At 35.6% G+C, this 18,877-nt stretch overlaps 1 protein-coding gene across 2 annotated transcripts; it reads left to right on the top strand.

The window, feature by feature from the left end:
* Positions 1 to 37: 37 nt before the first annotated feature.
* LOC128234113 (E3 ubiquitin-protein ligase Mdm2-like) lies at positions 38 to 18,468 on the top strand. Of its 2 annotated transcripts, none has more exons than XM_052948129.1 (10): positions 38 to 183; positions 3,274 to 3,387; positions 5,780 to 5,854; positions 6,593 to 6,726; positions 10,387 to 10,807; positions 13,132 to 13,438; positions 13,934 to 14,205; positions 14,718 to 14,891; positions 15,489 to 15,587; positions 16,457 to 18,468. In XM_052948129.1, the coding sequence occupies exons 2-10, from the start codon at positions 3,310 to 3,312 to the stop codon at positions 17,180 to 17,182; spliced, it is 2,286 nt and encodes a 761-aa protein (XP_052804089.1). In that variant the 5' UTR covers positions 38 to 183; positions 3,274 to 3,309; the 3' UTR covers positions 17,183 to 18,468. The 2 variants fall into 2 exon arrangements, with proteins under 2 accessions (XP_052804089.1, XP_052804088.1); XM_052948128.1 differs by lacking the exon at positions 38 to 183 and adding an exon at positions 581 to 846.
* The last annotated feature ends 409 nt before the right edge of the window (positions 18,469 to 18,877 follow it).

The following is an 18,877-nucleotide window of genomic DNA, read 5'->3' as shown; positions in this document are numbered from 1 at the left end:
TAAAAACGGAAAAGACCGATTGTAGGTTCCGAATAGGAAACACCTTTCGTGACGTCACGGAATGCCCTTCCTGCTTGTCCAGACTTGTTTTACATAAACACAAACGTGGTTATTTTAAGCAATATTTGAGTGTCAGCCTATTTCCTGCTTTTCCAGTATCATATTTATTCTATTTTAAAAAAGGTAATTGTTTTCGAGGGCACAATGTCCTCATTTCTCCTTTGTTTTAATGTATAGGGTTGTTGACAGTTTCGTACACAAATTATTTCGTTGAAATCTGTGATTCGTACCCCTATTCGTTGTACTTTTTTTCTTTCTGTTGTCAGTTTTAATAAATGTACTTGATATTTTTTGCTTTGTTTTGTTACTTTTGATGTGTTTTGATAACTCTCAACAATTAGATTTGTCTCTGTTATCGTCTGAATACGATAAGAATACATACATTATTTGACACTAACAGTGAACGGCATTGTATGATTTATAAAGCGGAGTGGACCTAAATAACAAGAAATGGTCATCCAATGGTCAAGGCAAGGATGCATTGTAATGGTTTAAAACATATCTTGACTTTGGATGTCATTTTAGGTTCAAGGATTATTTTTAACGTGTTCTTCATGATTGAGCATGATTTTACTGTCCTATTTATAGGCATTATGAAAGTGTGTGGTTTGTAAAGGCTTATTGCCATAAGGGCTATTGTAGTACATTAATGTATTAGATAACATGCGCAGAATGCAAAATGCATCCGACGTGGAGCGCATTAGGCGCAAAACAGAGGCGGAAACGTTTGAGCGTGGCGTGTGTTGGAGGAGTTTAGAAGAAAAAATGGATTTCCAGCATTTTCAGGTTTTCTGTTTTTAAATATACTCAACTGTTTACAACGAAGAGCGGCATTTGTTTAGGTGTAGAAGTTGGAAATATAATAAAAGAAATATTAGATTAAATATATTTGTAATTTAATTTTGAAACTTCATAAATGTCACATATTAAATTTAAAATTAAAATTGGTCAGTCTTTTGTTTTTAAATTATTGACTGTTTATAACTTTTATACAAGAGATTTTAAAAAAAAGAATGGAGGTTTTGGAAGTTTAATATCTTGTATTTAGATGTATGATATTTTTGCATCTACAAGTAATATTGAACAATGAATGAAAGGAAATGTAGTTTTAAGTTTTAAGCAAAACTTCGAAAAGAATTCTTATATTGAGCTAGCCAAAATAATGCGCGTTTAGGGACTTTTTTAACATTTGGATATTAATTTTGTTCCCTAAACGCCACAAGTCAACTGAGCAGTACCAATGTAAAATTTATTCTTCATCTATTACTCCACAATACTTAACACTTCACTGTTAAATTAAAACACAAAAGTTACTCTTTAATTATTTTAGCCAATACCTTTTACTTACTACACTTAAGTGTTTTATGAAACACAAATAATTAGTTTAATTTAGATCGACTTCTGTCAATAAAGCATCACCATTTTGAAACCATCAAGCAGGTGCCCGTTATCTTTCTGCTAAATATACTTAGCGCTGGGATCTGTCATTCTTGGCTAGGAAAACAACAAGTGGTATATGGACGCACAGAGTCCCCAAAACAAATATCGTCAAAGACTCTGAAGCGGCTGTTTATATGGACTTATATTGAGCATGTTTAAAAATAATATCAGTGACGAAATAAAGATTTGAACATGTGACAATGGGATGGGCATATATATAAGAATGTTCATGTGAAGCATATCTGTGCCACGTCGGCTAGTAATTGCTGCATGCCCTCCATTAAAAACTGTCTGAATTCGTTTTAGATCTCGTCAAATCATTCTTTTTATGGTACTTCTGTGTTCTTATTTTGTTATTGAAAAATAATTATATAAGAAAAACTTATAACGTTATTATCTTAGCAGTAGGAGGAAGTTTAGTCATTTGCATTTTATTGCCTTTGTAAATTATTCAAAGAGATAAAATCCATTACATTTTAGTTTGTTCAGTCATCCTCATAAGATCAGTTATTGTCATGCACTGAGAACAACAGTTATCATTATTTAATTAGTATGCACTCCTGTATTCACCCCTATCTAAAAACAATACAAAATATATATCCCCTCCCTTGACTGTTCTAAAAAAAAAATCAGCCTGCCCCCACAATATAATTGCTTAAGGTTTATCTGGCATATTCCTGGAAAATAATGTTCACAATCACGGTTTCACAATTAATTAAAAAAGACATTGACCTACCGGTATACATTATTCATTTATACAAGTTCTATCTGTTTTTGGAAAGATAATATCATGAAAAACTATTAATCCACTTATCAACCAACCTATTCCCCTCCTGAAAAAGTATTTCTCCCCTACTTAGGCTCTTTGTATCTATTACATCTAGGTCAAGTATGATTATGGGTCTTGTCGATCCAAAGCTGGGTCACTAAGTCATATCAAAGAAATAACTGTTCTCAATTTTAGCCCCTAATCAATGAAACTTGGTCTGTTTGTTTGTACACCCAATTTTTGGTCAAGTTTGATTGTAGGGGCACATGGGGATCACAACAAGGTCAATCCAAGAAAACAATGTTGAAGCTACAATTTTGGCCCAAAATTAATGATACTAATACTTTTCCAGAATGTTTTCTTCTTAAAATCTAGGTCTGGTTTGATAGAGGATTGTGTTAGGTCCAAGGTTTGATAGAGGATTGTGTTAGGTCCAAACCTTAGGGTCATCATGGCATATCATCAAACAATCTTGTTCTAGGTTCAGAGGTCACAAATTTGGACCAGAATCATAAATGTTTCTTTCCAAAAATGTAAGTCCAGTGCAAATATGGGTCATGTGGGGTCCAAGGTCACTAGGTCACAGTCAATGAAAAATCTTGTTAAAACATGACAGGCCATGATATTTGCCCATATTCAATGAAACTTGATCAGAATGTTTGTTTTCATAAAATCTTCAATTATAAAAGTTTGACAGTGCTTCATGTACCAACAAAACAAGCTTGAATTAAGTCAAATATTCAAAAACCATTGACACTCCAGCATCCATTGTTTCTACCCAATAGACATCAGTCATTGCTTGCCGTCTTGTTTATGAATCAAGATAGTTATACAGTAGTAAATTTCATTGACTATAAGTTTAGTTTTTCGGCATAGACAACCAGCACAAAGTCCTTAGATACTGCCAGCAGTTCTGAAAAAATAGTCTGTCGAAAAGAAATTTTTCCTACAATAGCTTTTGTCAATGTCTCACAGTTTATTATTTTATTCTAAATGACTTGCAGGTAGAGACCACATTATCGCTGTTGTCCCCTGTTGGCATGGAAACAAGAGGTCACTCACAGAACTCACCCACACACTGTCTTGTTGAGGAAGAATACACAATCTCCATACCACTGGTGAGTAAAAAATGGGGAAAAAATGTAATCATTGTAACTTGCTGTACCATGTCTTGCTACATGACATAATTTTGGCTACTTTTGAAAATATTTCTCATTTGTTTCATTTAAATTGTTTTAAGAAACATGACACTTTTTAAGAAATGTTACAGCTCTTTTTCCTTGTCATATCAAAATCAATGTTAAGGTTCTAATGATAAAAATATTGATGATCTAATGACATGAATACAATTAAATGGTTTAATATCTAGGTAAGATTTTGAATATATATCATAGCACATATTTTTTGGAATTATAGGATCTGTCATACATAGTGTACATGACTGTGTAGTAGTAGTTGTCTTTTTATATTAAGCTTTTTGTTGAAATAACGAATTAAGACCTACCTAAGACCTTATACATCACAAAGAAATGCCATCTCCTGCTCTACATGCAGTGTTGGATACCCCTTATACACTACTGTGCTAGGCTTCATTGTGTCCCGTGGGTGATTTGGCTAGGCAAATCTTGTAAACATGAATGATTAATGAGGCAGTTTCTGAAACATATGCAAAGACACTGAAAAATGATTCTAGACTAAGTGATAGCTAGAATTGAATTCAATATGCCAAATTACATCAAAATTTAACAGCATCTTAGACCACTCAACTATGGAGACAGCTGACCATACAGGGTCATTAAAGTGTATTCGTTTGTTACATAAAAAATCATAGGAAGAGGATTTGTATCCCATGCCTCATGCATTTTTCATTAAAACCAGATTTTGTCAGTCAATTCTACCACAGTATTTATTGTGGAGTAATACTGTAGTACTTAGAAGTGTTTAAAAATGATATATATATATGATCATTATGTCTCCCCCATTCATGGGGAGACATATTGTTTTTGCCCTGTCCGTCAGTCATCAATCCATCAGTCTGTAAGTCACACTTCGTTTCTGCTCAATAACTGTGGTCATGACTAGTAGATGAACCCTATTGATTTTGAGATCAGTAGGTCAAAGGTCATGTTCCCCGTGACCTTGAGGTGAAGAAACGGTTACCGCTCAGTAACTAAAGACTGCTTGCACCCAGGAACTTCATACTACGACCACACAATGGGGAGACGAGAGCTTTTTCAAAAAGCAATGAATCTCTAGTTAAATTTCGTTTTAAAGAAGCAAAATACTAAGATGTTATTCAATAAGGCTTAAGACATCTACAGTAAAATACAATTTGAAAATTCATGAATAGAAAATGCTTATATAACGATGAGATTGTAAACGGCACTCTACTTTCAAACATAAACTAAAATGACCGTGTACTTTATCATCCTAATATGTCCGTGTACTTTATCAATTTGGTTTTAGTTCATTTTTACCTTTGAAATAACTAGAAATTAAACAATACATGCTGAAAACTATAAAATACATAAACTTTGCTTAAAATAAGATTTTTTATGAATTATTTACGGCTTACATGAAGTAAAGCGATAGATTTGTCAAAAGCCGTGTACTTTGCCTTAGATTTCAACTCTGAGAAATCAGTTGGTCAAGATTTTCAGGAAAACTTTAGGATATTAGAGAAAGTTCTTTATTACCATGTATAGAGCTCTTAAATGCGGGGTTTATGGTCTTTAAATCACAAAAATTCTCCAAATATTAAGAAAGTTATCTTTAAAAACCTTACCTGAATCGAGACTTGTTGACATTTTTTGCCGTGCACTTTACCAAATAAGTCACGTGGGTTCTCCACCGTGATCACTGTCAGTTTAATGGCACTGTGATTTTGTAATATAATCATAAGTACTGAATGTCCTTAAAAATTGTTTTGTAGGAAATCCAGGGGAGATATCACATTTTCGTCATATAATTAAGATGGGAATTTTACTACTTAATTTAAATATTAAAATTGCTAACCAATTTTTTTTTAATGAACATATTGCTGGAATGTTACCAATTAAGTTATTATTTTTCACAAATTAAATTGTTTAGAAACATGTGGAATAGTAAATTTCATGATGAATTTAATAGAGCAGAGATTTTTACACACCTGTAAAATTACGAAATTGGTAATGGCTGTATTTATATCAAATCAAGGGGTAGCATTTTATATCAAATTGTTGAATTTACAATAGTTTCAAGAACTGAAAATGTCAGAGGTATCGTAATTGTGTTTTTGTTAATTGTGTGATAGCCTTAATAGCTGCATTTAAAATGTTGTTCCTGTAAATAATACAAGCAAATTTATTGTTGTATTTTAATAATTGTTTTATAACATTTTAATAACTTTTGAAATTCTACAAAATTGTGGCCAGAATGCCAGAATTGTGGTACTGTATTACAGTAAATTAGTTTACACTGTATATGTGAATATAACTAGGTAGTATGATACCAAGGCTGTCTTTATTTCAGGTTCGACCAAAATTGGAGTTGTTAAAAGTATTGAAATCTGCTGGAGCAACGGCCGCAGTGTTCTCTAAAAAAGAGGTGAAGTTTACAATAAGTATAGACAATTAAGTAATTATTATATCCAGAATAAACTGACTGTCAAATCAGCTTAAAAAACTAAAGTGTATAAATGGGAAATGAGCGGACATTTTTGTCAGATCATTTATTATATGAAGAAAATGTGGAGTGATTCCATTGGCAGAGAAAAAAAGCTTAACCATGATAGTGAGAATCATCACGAAATGTTGAAACATTACAGGTCTTGCATTACTTATCCTTTCTTTTTCTATATAATTATTGGATGGAATAAATTTGGTGCAATGTTGATCCTTAAATGGAAATATACCCATTTGTTCCTACATCAAGTCACTCTGATATTTGTTAAAACAATAAATTATGATCTTAGTTTAGTTTAAACATATTTATTTAGCAACGATTGTGAAACAAGTTATTACAACATTATATTGATCACTCTCGTTGGCACGATTTTATGCGAGAGTGTAGTCTTGTGTTGTGGGAGAACCCGGAGAAAACCCACTTGGCCGGCTTGGTGACCACGAACCAAACTCACATGCGCCCAAGCCGGGAATCGAACCCGGGTCGCCTAGGTGAGAAGCAATGCGCTAACCACTGCGCTAACCGGACAACCTTATGATTTTTTTTATGATCTTAAAAAAAGGATGTTTTAATTGAATGCAATATGGAACAGACATTATATTCAACATAGGAATGAATTCAAGAAATTAAATTATCAGCAATTTATATTTTTTGTTTCAGATCATTGGATACTTGAAGAACTACATAATAGCTCGACAGTTGTTTGACGTCACAGATCCCCGTATTGTGCATTGTGAGGGTGACCAGTTGTACAATGTGTTCGGGGTGAAGCAGTTCACAATAGATGATGTTTTGTAAGTATGAGGAATGGTAGGACATGTCTGAAATAGCCTGTAAGACACAGACCTTAAATTGTCATCAGCTCACTAGATTTAAGAATGTAGTGGATAATTGTTGAATAATGGTATAAGATCAAAAATTATTTCACTAATCGATTGTAGAAAGCAATGATTTTTTATGTGACTCAGACATGAGTGATAAAATAATTTTCTGTGATCACAGAGTAAAAAAAATAACCCGACATAATGAACGCTATGATTCTTTCATTAAGAGTAACGGGAACCAAAATCTGTAAGAGTCCTGATATCAAAATTGGTATTTTCTCTGCGGTGCGAATAACGCCATATAACAGGCGCGTAGGAGCTGGGGCTGCAGCTGTGGCCCAAATATTCTGGCTTTTAACAGCAATGGGGCTGCGAATATTTGATTCCGATTTTCTTGAACTCGCTGGAAATCGAGTCATTCAATGCTTAAATTTCAACCCCTCCCTACCCCTACCCTTCCGCAGCCCCAATGTCAATTTGCTACCTACGTACCGGATTTAGTATCAGTGGTCTGATGGTGATTGTCCGCGTCTCACCCAAGAGGTTAGGAAAGTGAGTCTCACAGGGATCTCATTCTCATTTTTCATGCAAAACCTTCCTCAATAGCCTGTAGCGGGCGCATTAAGTATCTCAAGTCATGAAGTGGAAATGTCCTTAGGATATTTTTTTCATTATTGGATTTAATTTGTAAAAACAGAATTTCAGCTAAAATTAGAGTTGTAAACACATTTGTTGATTTCTGTGGCACTCGTACAGTTATAAGGTTTTATAATTAACAACTAAGATTTTGTAATAAAACACTATGAATATATATAAAGCAATTATAATTATTTGTTTCATAAGCAACTAAACAAAATGCCTTAGTATATAAAAATTTAAATGAAATTGATTTTTATTATGCCCCAGAAGGTGGGCATATTAAAATTGCACCGTCCGTCCGTGTGTCCGGCTCAATAACTCGTGTCTGGGCTATAACTTTCCCTTGTATGGACAGATTTTGAAATAACTTGCCACATGTGTTCCACATACCAAGACGACGTGTCGCGTGCAAGACCCGTGTTCCTACCTCTAAGGTCAAGGTCACACTTAGTGTTTATTTACAATGGAGTGCTGCATATAAGGACATAGAGCATAGGTTGTCGTGTCCGGGCTGTAACTTTCCCTTGTATGGACAGATTTTAAAATAACTTGCCACATGTGTTCCACGTACCAAGATGATGTGTCGCGTGCAAGACCCGTGTCCCTACCTCTAAGGTCAAGGTCACACTTAGTGTTTATTCACAATGGAGTGCTGCATATAAGGACATAGAGTATAGGTTTTCTTGTCTGGGCTGTAACTTTTTCTTGTATGGACAGATTTTAAAATCACTTGCCACATGTGTTCAACATACCAAGACGACGTGTCGCGTGCAAGACCCATGTCCCTACCTCTAAGGTGAAAGGTACACTTAGTGTTTATTCACATTGGAATGCTGAATATAAGGTCATAAGAGTGTAGGTTGTCAAATATGGGTGGTATTTTTATGCCCCCGAAGGTGGGCATATTAAAATCGCACCGTCCGTCCGGCTCTGTAACTTTCCCTTGTATGGACAGATTTTAAAATAACTTGCCACATGTGTTCCACATACCAAGACGACGTGTCGCCTGCAAGACCTGTGTCCCTACCTCAAAGGTCAAGGTCACACTTAGTGTTTATTCACAATGGAGTGCTGCATATAAGGACATAGAGTATCGGTTGTCGTGTCTGGGCTGTAACTTTCTCTTGTATGGACAGATTTTAAAATAACTTGCCACATGTGTACCACATACCAAGACGACGTGTCGCGTGCAAGACCCGTGTCCCTACCTCAAAGGTCAAGGTCACACTTAGTGTTTATTCACAATGGAGTGCTGCATATAAGGACATAGAGTACAGGTTGTCGTGTCCGGGCTGTAACTTTCCCTTGTATGGACAGATTTTAAAATAACTTGCCACATGTGTTCCACATACCAAAACGACGTGTCGCGTGCAAGACCCGTGTCCCTACCTCAAAGGTCAAGGTCACACTTAGTGTTTATTCACAATGGAGTGCTGCATATAAGGACATAGAGTATAGGTTGTCGTGTCCGGGCTGTAACTTTCTCTTGTATGGACAGATTTTAAAATAACTTGCCACATGTGTTCCACATACCAAGACGACGTGTTGCGTGCAAGACCCGTGTCCCTACCTCAAAGGTCAAGGTCACACTTAGTGTTTATTTACAATGGAGTGCTGCATATAAGGACATAGAGTATAGGTTGTCGTGTCCGGGCTGTAACTTTCCCTTGTATGGACAGATTTTAAAATAACTTGCCAAATGTGTTCCACATACCAAGACGACGTGTCGCGTGCAAAACCCGTGTCCCTACCTCAAAGGTCAAGGTCACACTTAGAGTTTATTTACAATGGAGTGCTGCATATAACGACATAGAGTATAGGTTGTCGTGTCCGGGCTGTAACTTTCCCTTGTATGGACAGATTTTAGAATAACTTGCCACATGTGTTCCACATACCAAGACGACGTGTCGCCTGCAAGACCCGTGTCCCTACCTCAAAGGTCAAGGTCACACTTAGTGGTTATTCACAATGGAGTGCTGCATATAAGGACATAGAGTATAGGTTGTCGTGTCTGGGCTGTAACTTTCTCTTGTATGGACAGATTTTAAAATAACTTGCTACATGTGTTCCACATACCAAGACGACGTGTCGTGTGCAAGACCCGTGTCCCTGCCTCAAAGGTCAAGGTCACACATTGTGTTTATTCACAATGGAGTGCTGCATATAAGGACTTAGAGTATAGGTTGTCGTGTCCGGGCTGTAACTTTCCCTTGTATGGACAGATTTTAAAAAAACTTGACACATGTGTTCCACATACCAAGACGACGTGTCGCGTGCAAGACCCGTGTCCCTACCTCAAAGGTCAAGGTCACACTTAGTGTTTATTCACAATGGAGTGCTGCATATAAGGACATAGAGTATAGGTTGTCGTGTCAGGGCTGTTACTTTCCCTTGTATGGACAGATTTTAAAATCACTTGCTACATGTGTTCCCCATATGAAGACAACGTGTCGTGTGCAAGACCCATGTCCCTACCTCTTAGGTGAAAGATACACTAAGTGTTTATTCACAAGGGAATTCTGAATATAAGGACATAACAGTGTAGGTTGTCAAGTATGGGTGGTATTTTTTTATGTTCAGAGGCAATTTAAAATAACTTGCCATATGTATTTGACACGTAAAGGCAAGATCAACTTTTCATGTACTGACCTTGTTCGTAGGTCAATGTCACATTCGGGGGCATTCGTCACATACTGTGACAGCTCTTGTTTATGTTCAGAGGCAATTTAAAATGACTTGCCATATGTATTTGACATGTAAAGGCAAGATCAACTTTTCATGTACTGACCTTGTTCATTGGTCAATGTCACATACGGGGGCATTCGTCACATACTGTGACAGCTCTTGTTTTTTTAAATATATGCAAACATACCAATGTTTAACTTCAAAGAGAAAGTTTACCTACTTTCATGATTGATGAATGACCTAGGACCAATATCTAGTATAATACTGTAAGGCAAATCTTTAGACAGGTGGTTCACTTTATTTCAGGCCCCTGTTGGAGAAGACATGCACCCCTGTCCAGGATACATGCCTGAAGAGACGACGTCACCTCGTGTCAAAGCCTCTCACCCAACCCGCCGGTCCAGCCTCCCTGACCCCAGCGACCATCACTGTAGCATTGACGCGGGTACCGGAGAGTGTACAAACACTCTCGGGCTGTCATGCTGCGGTTACCAAGGTGACAAGTCCTGCAGGGGTAACCATGGGGCCATTAACAGCCCCTGTGATCCCTGAAGGAAACTCAACAGTAAAGACAACTGGCAAAAACCTAGAAGTATCTGAGCAGAGAGTACCCTCCGCATTGACTGAATGTCAAGATAATGTTGAACATAATATGGCTGGGGAGAATGAGCAGTTGCCATGTGATAGCAGCTTGATATCCAGTACTACCAGCAACAGAGACACTCAGGTGCTGTATTCTCATTGTAATGTATTTTTCTTTATTAAGGTAATCTATACATCATTTATACAAAAAAATGGGTCTGGTAAAGTTTCATTTTTAAAGTTACAAAATATTAAGACATAACAACAGTATAAAATAAGTATATGGCTAAAACACGGTATTTGTCCACCTAAGTGTCTCACCAAGGTGGAAAAATGAACTTCCATGCAGGGCCATGAAATTTTGTCCATTTTTAGTTTAAAGTTTCAGTCATTGGAAATGATATTTGTTTTCCTACAGTCGCTTTTATAAATTTATTTTTTTGGCGACTTTTACATACAGGTCAGTGTAAGGTTACAGACACTACAACAGGCATATAACAACAAAGATTTTAATGGAAACAAGTCTGTATTATTCAGGTTAACACAGAAAACTAACAATTAGAATGTTAACAAACAAATGCATAAAATCTCTGCTTGAGATAAGCATAAAAAAAAACATATTTCATCCCAGTTGCGATGAACTCTAAAAATTGACAAAAATGATCACACAACTTTAACTGTAACTTTTAAAGTTTGTAGAACCAAGTGCCCCAAGCACATTGTTTTTCTAAAATAAACACTTTTCCTATCAAGTATAGTCAGTTTCTGCTGTTTATTTCAATAGAACATATTTTTTGTATGAAAAATTGATAGAATCTATAGTTTAAACATTTTTATATTCACCCATTCCCGTATGAGCATACATGTACATTGTTCGTTTTTATACCCCCCAAAACAAAGTTTGGGGGGGGTATACTGGAATCGGGTTGTCCGTCCGTCTGTCCGTCCGTTTTTTTTTTGTCCGGGATTCATCTTTGTCGTTATTGAACAAATCTTTTTCAAACTTTCAAATATTAATGACCATGATGTAAACCTGTGCCTCCGTGGATTTGGTCAGAGTCGCATGATCCTGAGTGGAGTTGTGGCCCCTTAATGAGTTAAATTGGGCAAAATTAGCTTTGTCCAGGATTCTTCTTTGAAGCTATTGAGCAAATCTTTTTCAAACTTTCAAATATTAATGGCCATGATGTAAACCTTTGCCTCCATGAATTTGGTGGGAGTCACATGATCCTGAGTGGAGTTGTGGCCCCTTAATGAGTTAAATTGGGTAAAATTAGTTTTGTTCGTCCTACTCCTTCGTCATTTTTGAATGAATCTTTTTCAAACTTTTAGCCATGGTGAGAACATTTGCCCCTGTGATTGTGGTTGGAATCACATGATCATGTCTCCAATTATGGCCCCTGAATAAGTTAAAATAGGCAAAAATTATACAGCTTTGTCTAGTTGTTACTAAAAATAGAAAAACGGTTTCCGGACGATAACTCATGAAAGGCTAGACAGATTTGAACAATTTTTGGTACACAGGTGTAACATCAGAAGATACAGGTCAAGTTCGATATTGGGGCTGGTGGGGCCAAGGTCAAGGTCATTGTTACTAAAAATAGAAAAACAGTTTTCGGACAATAACTCATGAAAGGCTAGACAGATTTGAACAATTTTTGGTACACAGGTGTAAAATCAGAAGATACAGTTTGGTACACAGGTGTAACATCAGAAGATATAGGTCAAGTTCGATATTGGGGCTGGTGGGGCCAAGGTCAAGGTCACTGTTACTAAAAATAGAAAAACGGTTTCCGGACGATAACTCATGAAAGGCCTGACAGATTTGAACAATTTTTGGTACACAAGTGTAACATCAGAAGATACAGCTCAAGTTCGATATTGGGGCTGGTGGGGCCAAAGTCAAGGTCACTGTTACTAAAAATAGAAAAACGGTTTCCGGATGATAAATCATGAAAGGCTTACAGATTTGAACAATTTTTGGTACACAGGTGTAACATTAGAAGATACAGGTCAAGTTTGATATTAGGGCTGGTGGGGCCAAGGTCAAGGTCACGGTTACTAAAAATAGAAAAACGGTTTCCGGACGATAACTCATGAAAGGCTAGACAGATTTGAACAATTTTTGGTACACAGGTGTAACATCAGAAGATACAGGTCAAGTTTGATATCGGGGCTGCTGGGGCCAAGGTCAAGGTCACTGTTACTAAAAATAGAAAAACAGTTTCCGGACGATAACTCATGAAAGGCTAGTGTTTCTTGTCAGCAGTGTAACTTCTAAATTACTCAACATATTTAAATAAAACAGTACATGCATGATAAAAGAAGATGCAGTTTGCAGTAACCTTGGAGTTATGGCCTCTTTTCAAAGGAATGGTTTGCCATTCCTGTGTCCAGGCGGCATTTGGGGGTATTCGTCACTATTGTGACAGCTCTAGTTAATAATGTGAAGTTTTGTTCATTTTTCAGCATTTTGATCTTTCCCAGCAACCAGAAATTACCTCTGGTGTTGAACCATCAACAGTCGATCTTCCAGAGACACCCAAAGTGCTAAATTCTAGTGCCAAATTCAAAACATCTTGTAAAGACACTCCAGAAGTAAGTAATGTAAACAAAAGGAATGTCCGAAAGTCATCGTCTTCCAGTGACAAAGTGTCGGATTCCTCGAGCGCTAAATGCTGCAGTACAAGCAGTGTTCAGTCCGCCATCACACATAGTAATAACATGGACAAACCAAAGTCTTCAAAAAAGACCAGGAAAAGGAAGAAGAAGAAAGGTAATTATGTTATCTTTGTGTAATATATTGTTAGAATATATGAATGTTCACAATTGTAAATCTGATCATATGACAATTAAATAAAAAGTATTTTAATGTTACATAAGCTCTGACAGCATTTAAAAATATGAAGAAAAATAATATAAGAGTGATGTTCTACTGGTGAACGTAAAATTGACTGGTGTTAATTAGTGATATTTGAAAGAACAAAGTCTCATTTGAGTGATGGTTTGTAATGGAAACTTCACACACTATCTGAGTCATTAAAATTACACACAATGAGCGCAATCTTTGGTGTAGTTTTGTACCATGTGAATCTTACTGTGTAATATGTAGCATGAGTATATATTGAAATATTGTTGAAATTTATTATTTGTGCGACGTATTGCATGGTAGGAGTTCCACCTATTGGTTACTTTTATGATATCAAAATTAATGCATCAAGACGCTGATTCCAATATGGTAGAAATGAATGATGAAATGTGAATTCTGTAGAAAAAAAGCAATCGTTGGCCGAGCCTTCCAGAAAACGGCACCAAACAGAACCAATCAACACAGCGTCTTCCAACAATAACAAATCCCCCACACAAGCTGACCAACCTGGCCCCTCCCTCCGTAGGCGTGGCACATCATTAAGCATCACAGTGGGAGAGGATCAAGGGCCTGAAGGGACCTCAAGGGAGGAGGGTTTTCCATGGTACATCAGGCTGGAGCTGGATGATGGCAGCGAGGATGATGATGCAGAAAGCGAGGTTCTGAGTATACAGGTAAGATCTACTCTCATCCTTTTCATTTTCATTTATTATATTACTGAAAAAAAGGTCTAGTTTATTTCTATACTCTTGTGAGGAATTCAACACTCAGAATGTTAATTTGATCATAACTAGCATGTAGCACCAATAATATAATTATATAATAGTATAATATAGTATAATTTTGCCATATGTCATAATTTGGTGAGTTCTTAAGAAATGCATTAAGGTCATTTCATGAGCATTTACAATGTATTATTTACTTGGTAGAAAATATTCAGTGATATTGAGTATTATATAACAATTCCCTGTCAGAAAATTTTGTTGCCCATTTGACCACTATTGGGGCCTAAAATGAAGCAGCCCACAAGAACAAATTAGGGAAATAGTTCTAGCCCTTCAGCTGCCAGGTTGATAAAATCCCTGATTATAAAGAGGTAAGCTTTGAGGAAAAAAAGATAAAACAAACCTGTATAAGATATATAGCCTATATATATCTATTTTATACCAAACAATAACAAATCCAGGATAAGGAGACTGTGCGTGTTGAGGACTCCACTGACGACCTCTGGTTCCTGGAAGAAGACAGCGTTACTGTGGAGATGCCCTCAGATACTGACTTCTCCGTGGAATACGATGTCACCTCAGAGAAAACATCACTCTTGTCAGACTCTGATTTGAGCTCGATTAAGTCAACAGAGGTACTCTTTTTTACTAGATAGAATTTATAGCTTTGTTGAAAGAATCATTGATAAACAGAAGGGAATATGTTTTCATGGTGTTTGATAACATAATCCTTTGAATTTGCTTTTGGTTTTTATCTTAAACCATATTAGTTCATGTACATTTCAAGTATTCCTTTTAAAACTAGAATTAGCTGCCCATGGATTTTCGGAGTGCTTAATTTGAGCCCCTATGTTATTGCTAATTTACTGAAAGAAGCCAACTGTTTTAGTGTTCATCATGAATAGCCTATCAAATGCCTCTATACTATCCAGTGCTCATGCATGAGCTTCTAAATAACTCAATTAATAAACCTATTTATGTCTGAATTCATTTGTAGATAATTTGGCGCTGGTAATCTGCTTAATAGATTTTGGGTTGTCATAGCTCTTCTAAATGGTTGAATGTTAATCTGTCTGGGAACCCTTTGGCAGAAGCATGAGGCAGAACATGAAGAAAAACAATTTTAAGGTTTATAAAAAACATTCATCAATTTTCTAGATCATTCAGATTTAAATAGTAATAATATTGATAATAAGTACCTCCCAGTGTAAAACATCAATCTCTCCCTTCAGGGCGGGTTTTTGGTGGTGTGCAAGGAGAGTGACGTAGAGTTCTTTGCCGACTACAGTGACATGGAGAGCCACGACGGTGACCAGGAACTCTCTGAACAGGTATATAATGTAATCATTATATGAGATGATGTACAAGAATTAATCAAAATATATAAAATCTTCATTAATACAGATTTAATTTGATATAGCTGCACTCCTTAAAATTGTAAATTTGATTTTACATATTTGATTAAGATTACGCTATTTCTACGATGTTGCTTAATAGAACTCATAAATCTCTATAAAAGAAAAAAATTGCTGTAAATCTAAACTAACGGAAATAATGTCAAATGTTTTTTTATATATAACAAATGTACTGTAATAACTTTTAATGTGACATCTTAAATGAATAGCATATTGTAAATACTATATAGAGATGTTTCATGCATTTAACGCTATTAATCATTAATTAGAGTTCGTTATTTAATTAGAATATCACATTCTTTGATTTTCAGTAAGAAAATCAAAAAATAGAAAAGAAGTCTTCGAAGGCTCATTAATTTAAGTTCTAATAATTGTTTGATAAAATTCTTTTTTAATGACCACTCATAAAATTCTCTTTCTAGCATTTTTATAGTTATACACGACTAATGTTTAGAATTGACAATAATCAGCTGTTAAAACCCCCAACTATTTATTATGACTGCCTTCTGGTATGCTAGTAGGAAGAAATGCAAAAAAATGTATTATAATTAGAAAAAAACATTCTGAAAACCATGATTTTACTTGGTGGTTTCATATCTTTAATTATTTAAAGCGAAAATAGAGGAATAGATCCTTAATGGGATCTAGCTGTGATTGCATACAAAATAACACTAGGATATTCTTGACTTCAATAAAAATTATCTTGTTAGTCAACAGAAGTGGAATGAATGTAATATCTATGTTTATGCCTGGTTATTTATCATTACTGATATGTTATATCTCAGGACAACTGGACGTGTACTGAATGCAGCAATGTGAACTACCCGCTCCAGAGATACTGCGGAAAGTGTTGGAAAATCAGGAGTGATTGGTTACCCAAACCCCTGGGAGAAATGGGTGAAATACGCAAAAAATCTAGTGATGCAGTGAAGTCTTGGAGGTTAGGCAGTGGCGAAAAGATAGATTTTTACCCTGCTGATACTTGTATGAAGGAGTTATTGCTTGAAAAAAGTAAGCTTTTGACTGACTCAGGGTTAGGTACACAGCCTTCCAGTCAAGACACTGTTAACTCGTCATTTGCTAGAGAAAATGACAGGAAAGTGAAGAATTTACCTGATGTGTTGTCTGCTCCTGACAAAAGGAAACATTTGACGGCTTTGGAAAAAGAGTCTCAGGATTTAGAGCCTAGATACTCGCTTCTTAATCTGAATATGAAGAGTGGATCTGAAACATCGCTAGACTCTGAAAGGAAGAGTTTTAGTAGGTCACCCGATGTTCTTGGTAAAGACTTGCATGGGGTTTCCCAAACTTCAAAGGTGACTGGCGGTAATGCTCTTGACGACCCCTGCATGATTTGTTTGATGCGTCCTAAGACTGCAAGCCTGATTCATGGGTCATCAGGTCATCAAGTCTGCTGTTTTTCGTGTGCCAAACGCCTACGAAGACGTGGGAAAGTGTGTCCGGTGTGCCGCAGGCCTATTCAAAAAGTGATAAAAAACTATATTTTATAAGTTTTGTGCTGCTGAAACAATTTCTGTACTATTTGATGGCTTTTTTTTAACATTAACTTATGTTAAAAATCATCATGTTAAAGGATCTGGATGTAAATTTTGATATGATAATGAATAATAGTAATAAGCGAAATGAATTGTTTTGTGACTTCAGGTTTAGGCCATGGTTTTGAATATGTATATGTATAAAATGTCTGTATAATTATTTTATTTGTAAGTTAGTATTTATGCCATATTTATGATTGTTTCTCCTGTATGGACATTTCTTATTGGATCTCGATCATTTTAGCATTTAATACATACTAAGGTTCAAAGACACAATCTCATCGATTCAATCACATGGTCATCATGGTTTGATTATATCATGTTATCACATGCATTTTATATCACTGAAGTCAAATGTACAAATATAAAAAATTGTATTGAGATTGATTGCTGTTCATGTAATTAAGGCCACACCAAATTATTTTGTGTTGGAAGATTTTGTCTGAAAATTATTTTATCAAGCAGGCAAAATAAAAGTAAACATACAATTTTATTATTTAGTTTAGAAATAGCAGCAGGTGAAACATAAACAATTTTTTTACCTATTCAATTAAATGAAAATCCTGAACAATTATAACTTTATTCTCCCATCTTAGTGTGTATATTTATGGGAATACCTCACAAAATTTTCATTTATGTAAAACTGAGTATGCCAGAGACATAAGAACATGTTTTTGTGTTGTTTGATGCAACATTATTTGGTCCGTCAAAATATCGGACTGACTGATTTGAATATACTCGTAAAAAAATTGAACATTCACTTGCAAAAAAATAAAATTAAATGCATAAAAAGAATAGCAATAAATCTGACAAACACAGAAAACAATTTGATGTGGTTCAAATGCCTTGTTCCATTAAACTTTTTTTAATAAAACATATTTTTTGGAAGAAAAAATGTTGTGGTATTGTGATGGCCTGGGTGTTGTCGTGGACATTTTGACCTCAGCCATCACTAAAAAATGCTGAAGATATTCATCTGACTCTTGGTACACATGTTGGTAGGGAAATGTTTATAACTACAATGCCCACAACTTTGTCTTTCATAATTGATATATTATGCCCCTTTTTCTACTGATTAAACAAGACAAGCAATGACTTTTGCCCTGTTGCGCTCATGTTGTATTAGAAGCCCATGTTGATAAACTTTGTTATTAAGATTGTTAACCACTACTTCCATATTGTGTTCACTGTAAACCAAGTATTATTTTGGTATTGAAAAATAAATAAATAGTGCTAATTCATGTTTGTTTTCAATATATCCAAGAGAAATTACAGACCCTATCCCAGTTCCCAGCAACCTACATGTACATGTGTAAGAGGATTTGGAAATCGTAATTTATTTAGTACAAGAGACCAAAATTCGACATGAGTATTTCTGAGGTATTGGGACTAGTATATATGGAGGGCATGTCGCACAACAGCTATGGTTTCTAGTCGAATGAATTTCCTGCTGGTTTTTCATATTCATTTTAAGTTGTTTATTTAATCAACAACATGTTGCATTAGATGACTATTTCGCCAAGTATTGTATTAGCTCTGAAGCTTATGTGATGGCGCGTTGTCCGTCGTCCGTAAACAATTGCTTGTGAACGCAATTTAGTCTTAAGTTTTGATTGTATGGTAATTAAACTTGTCAGGAGTTAGCCATGT

Source organism: Mya arenaria, chromosome 5, assembly GCF_026914265.1.
Source record: "Mya arenaria isolate MELC-2E11 chromosome 5, ASM2691426v1".
Taxonomy (NCBI): Eukaryota; Metazoa; Mollusca; class Bivalvia; order Myida; family Myidae; genus Mya; species Mya arenaria.
The sequence above is the reverse complement of the archived record's forward strand: the minus strand, read 5'-3'. Positions and strand labels throughout refer to the sequence as shown.

Bases quoted from the DNA above. Each gene is read 5' to 3' on its own strand.
- LOC128234113 (XM_052948128.1), top strand. From the start codon at position 724: ATGCGCAGAATGCAAAATGCATCCGACGTGGAGCGCATTAGGCGCAAA. The intron at 3,388-5,779 runs GTGAGTAAAAAA...TCTTTATTTCAG, and splicing joins ACACAATCTCCATACCACTG to GTTCGACCAAAATTGGAGTT. The intron at 14,206-14,717 runs GTAAGATCTACT...TAACAAATCCAG, and splicing joins GCGAGGTTCTGAGTATACAG to GATAAGGAGACTGTGCGTGT.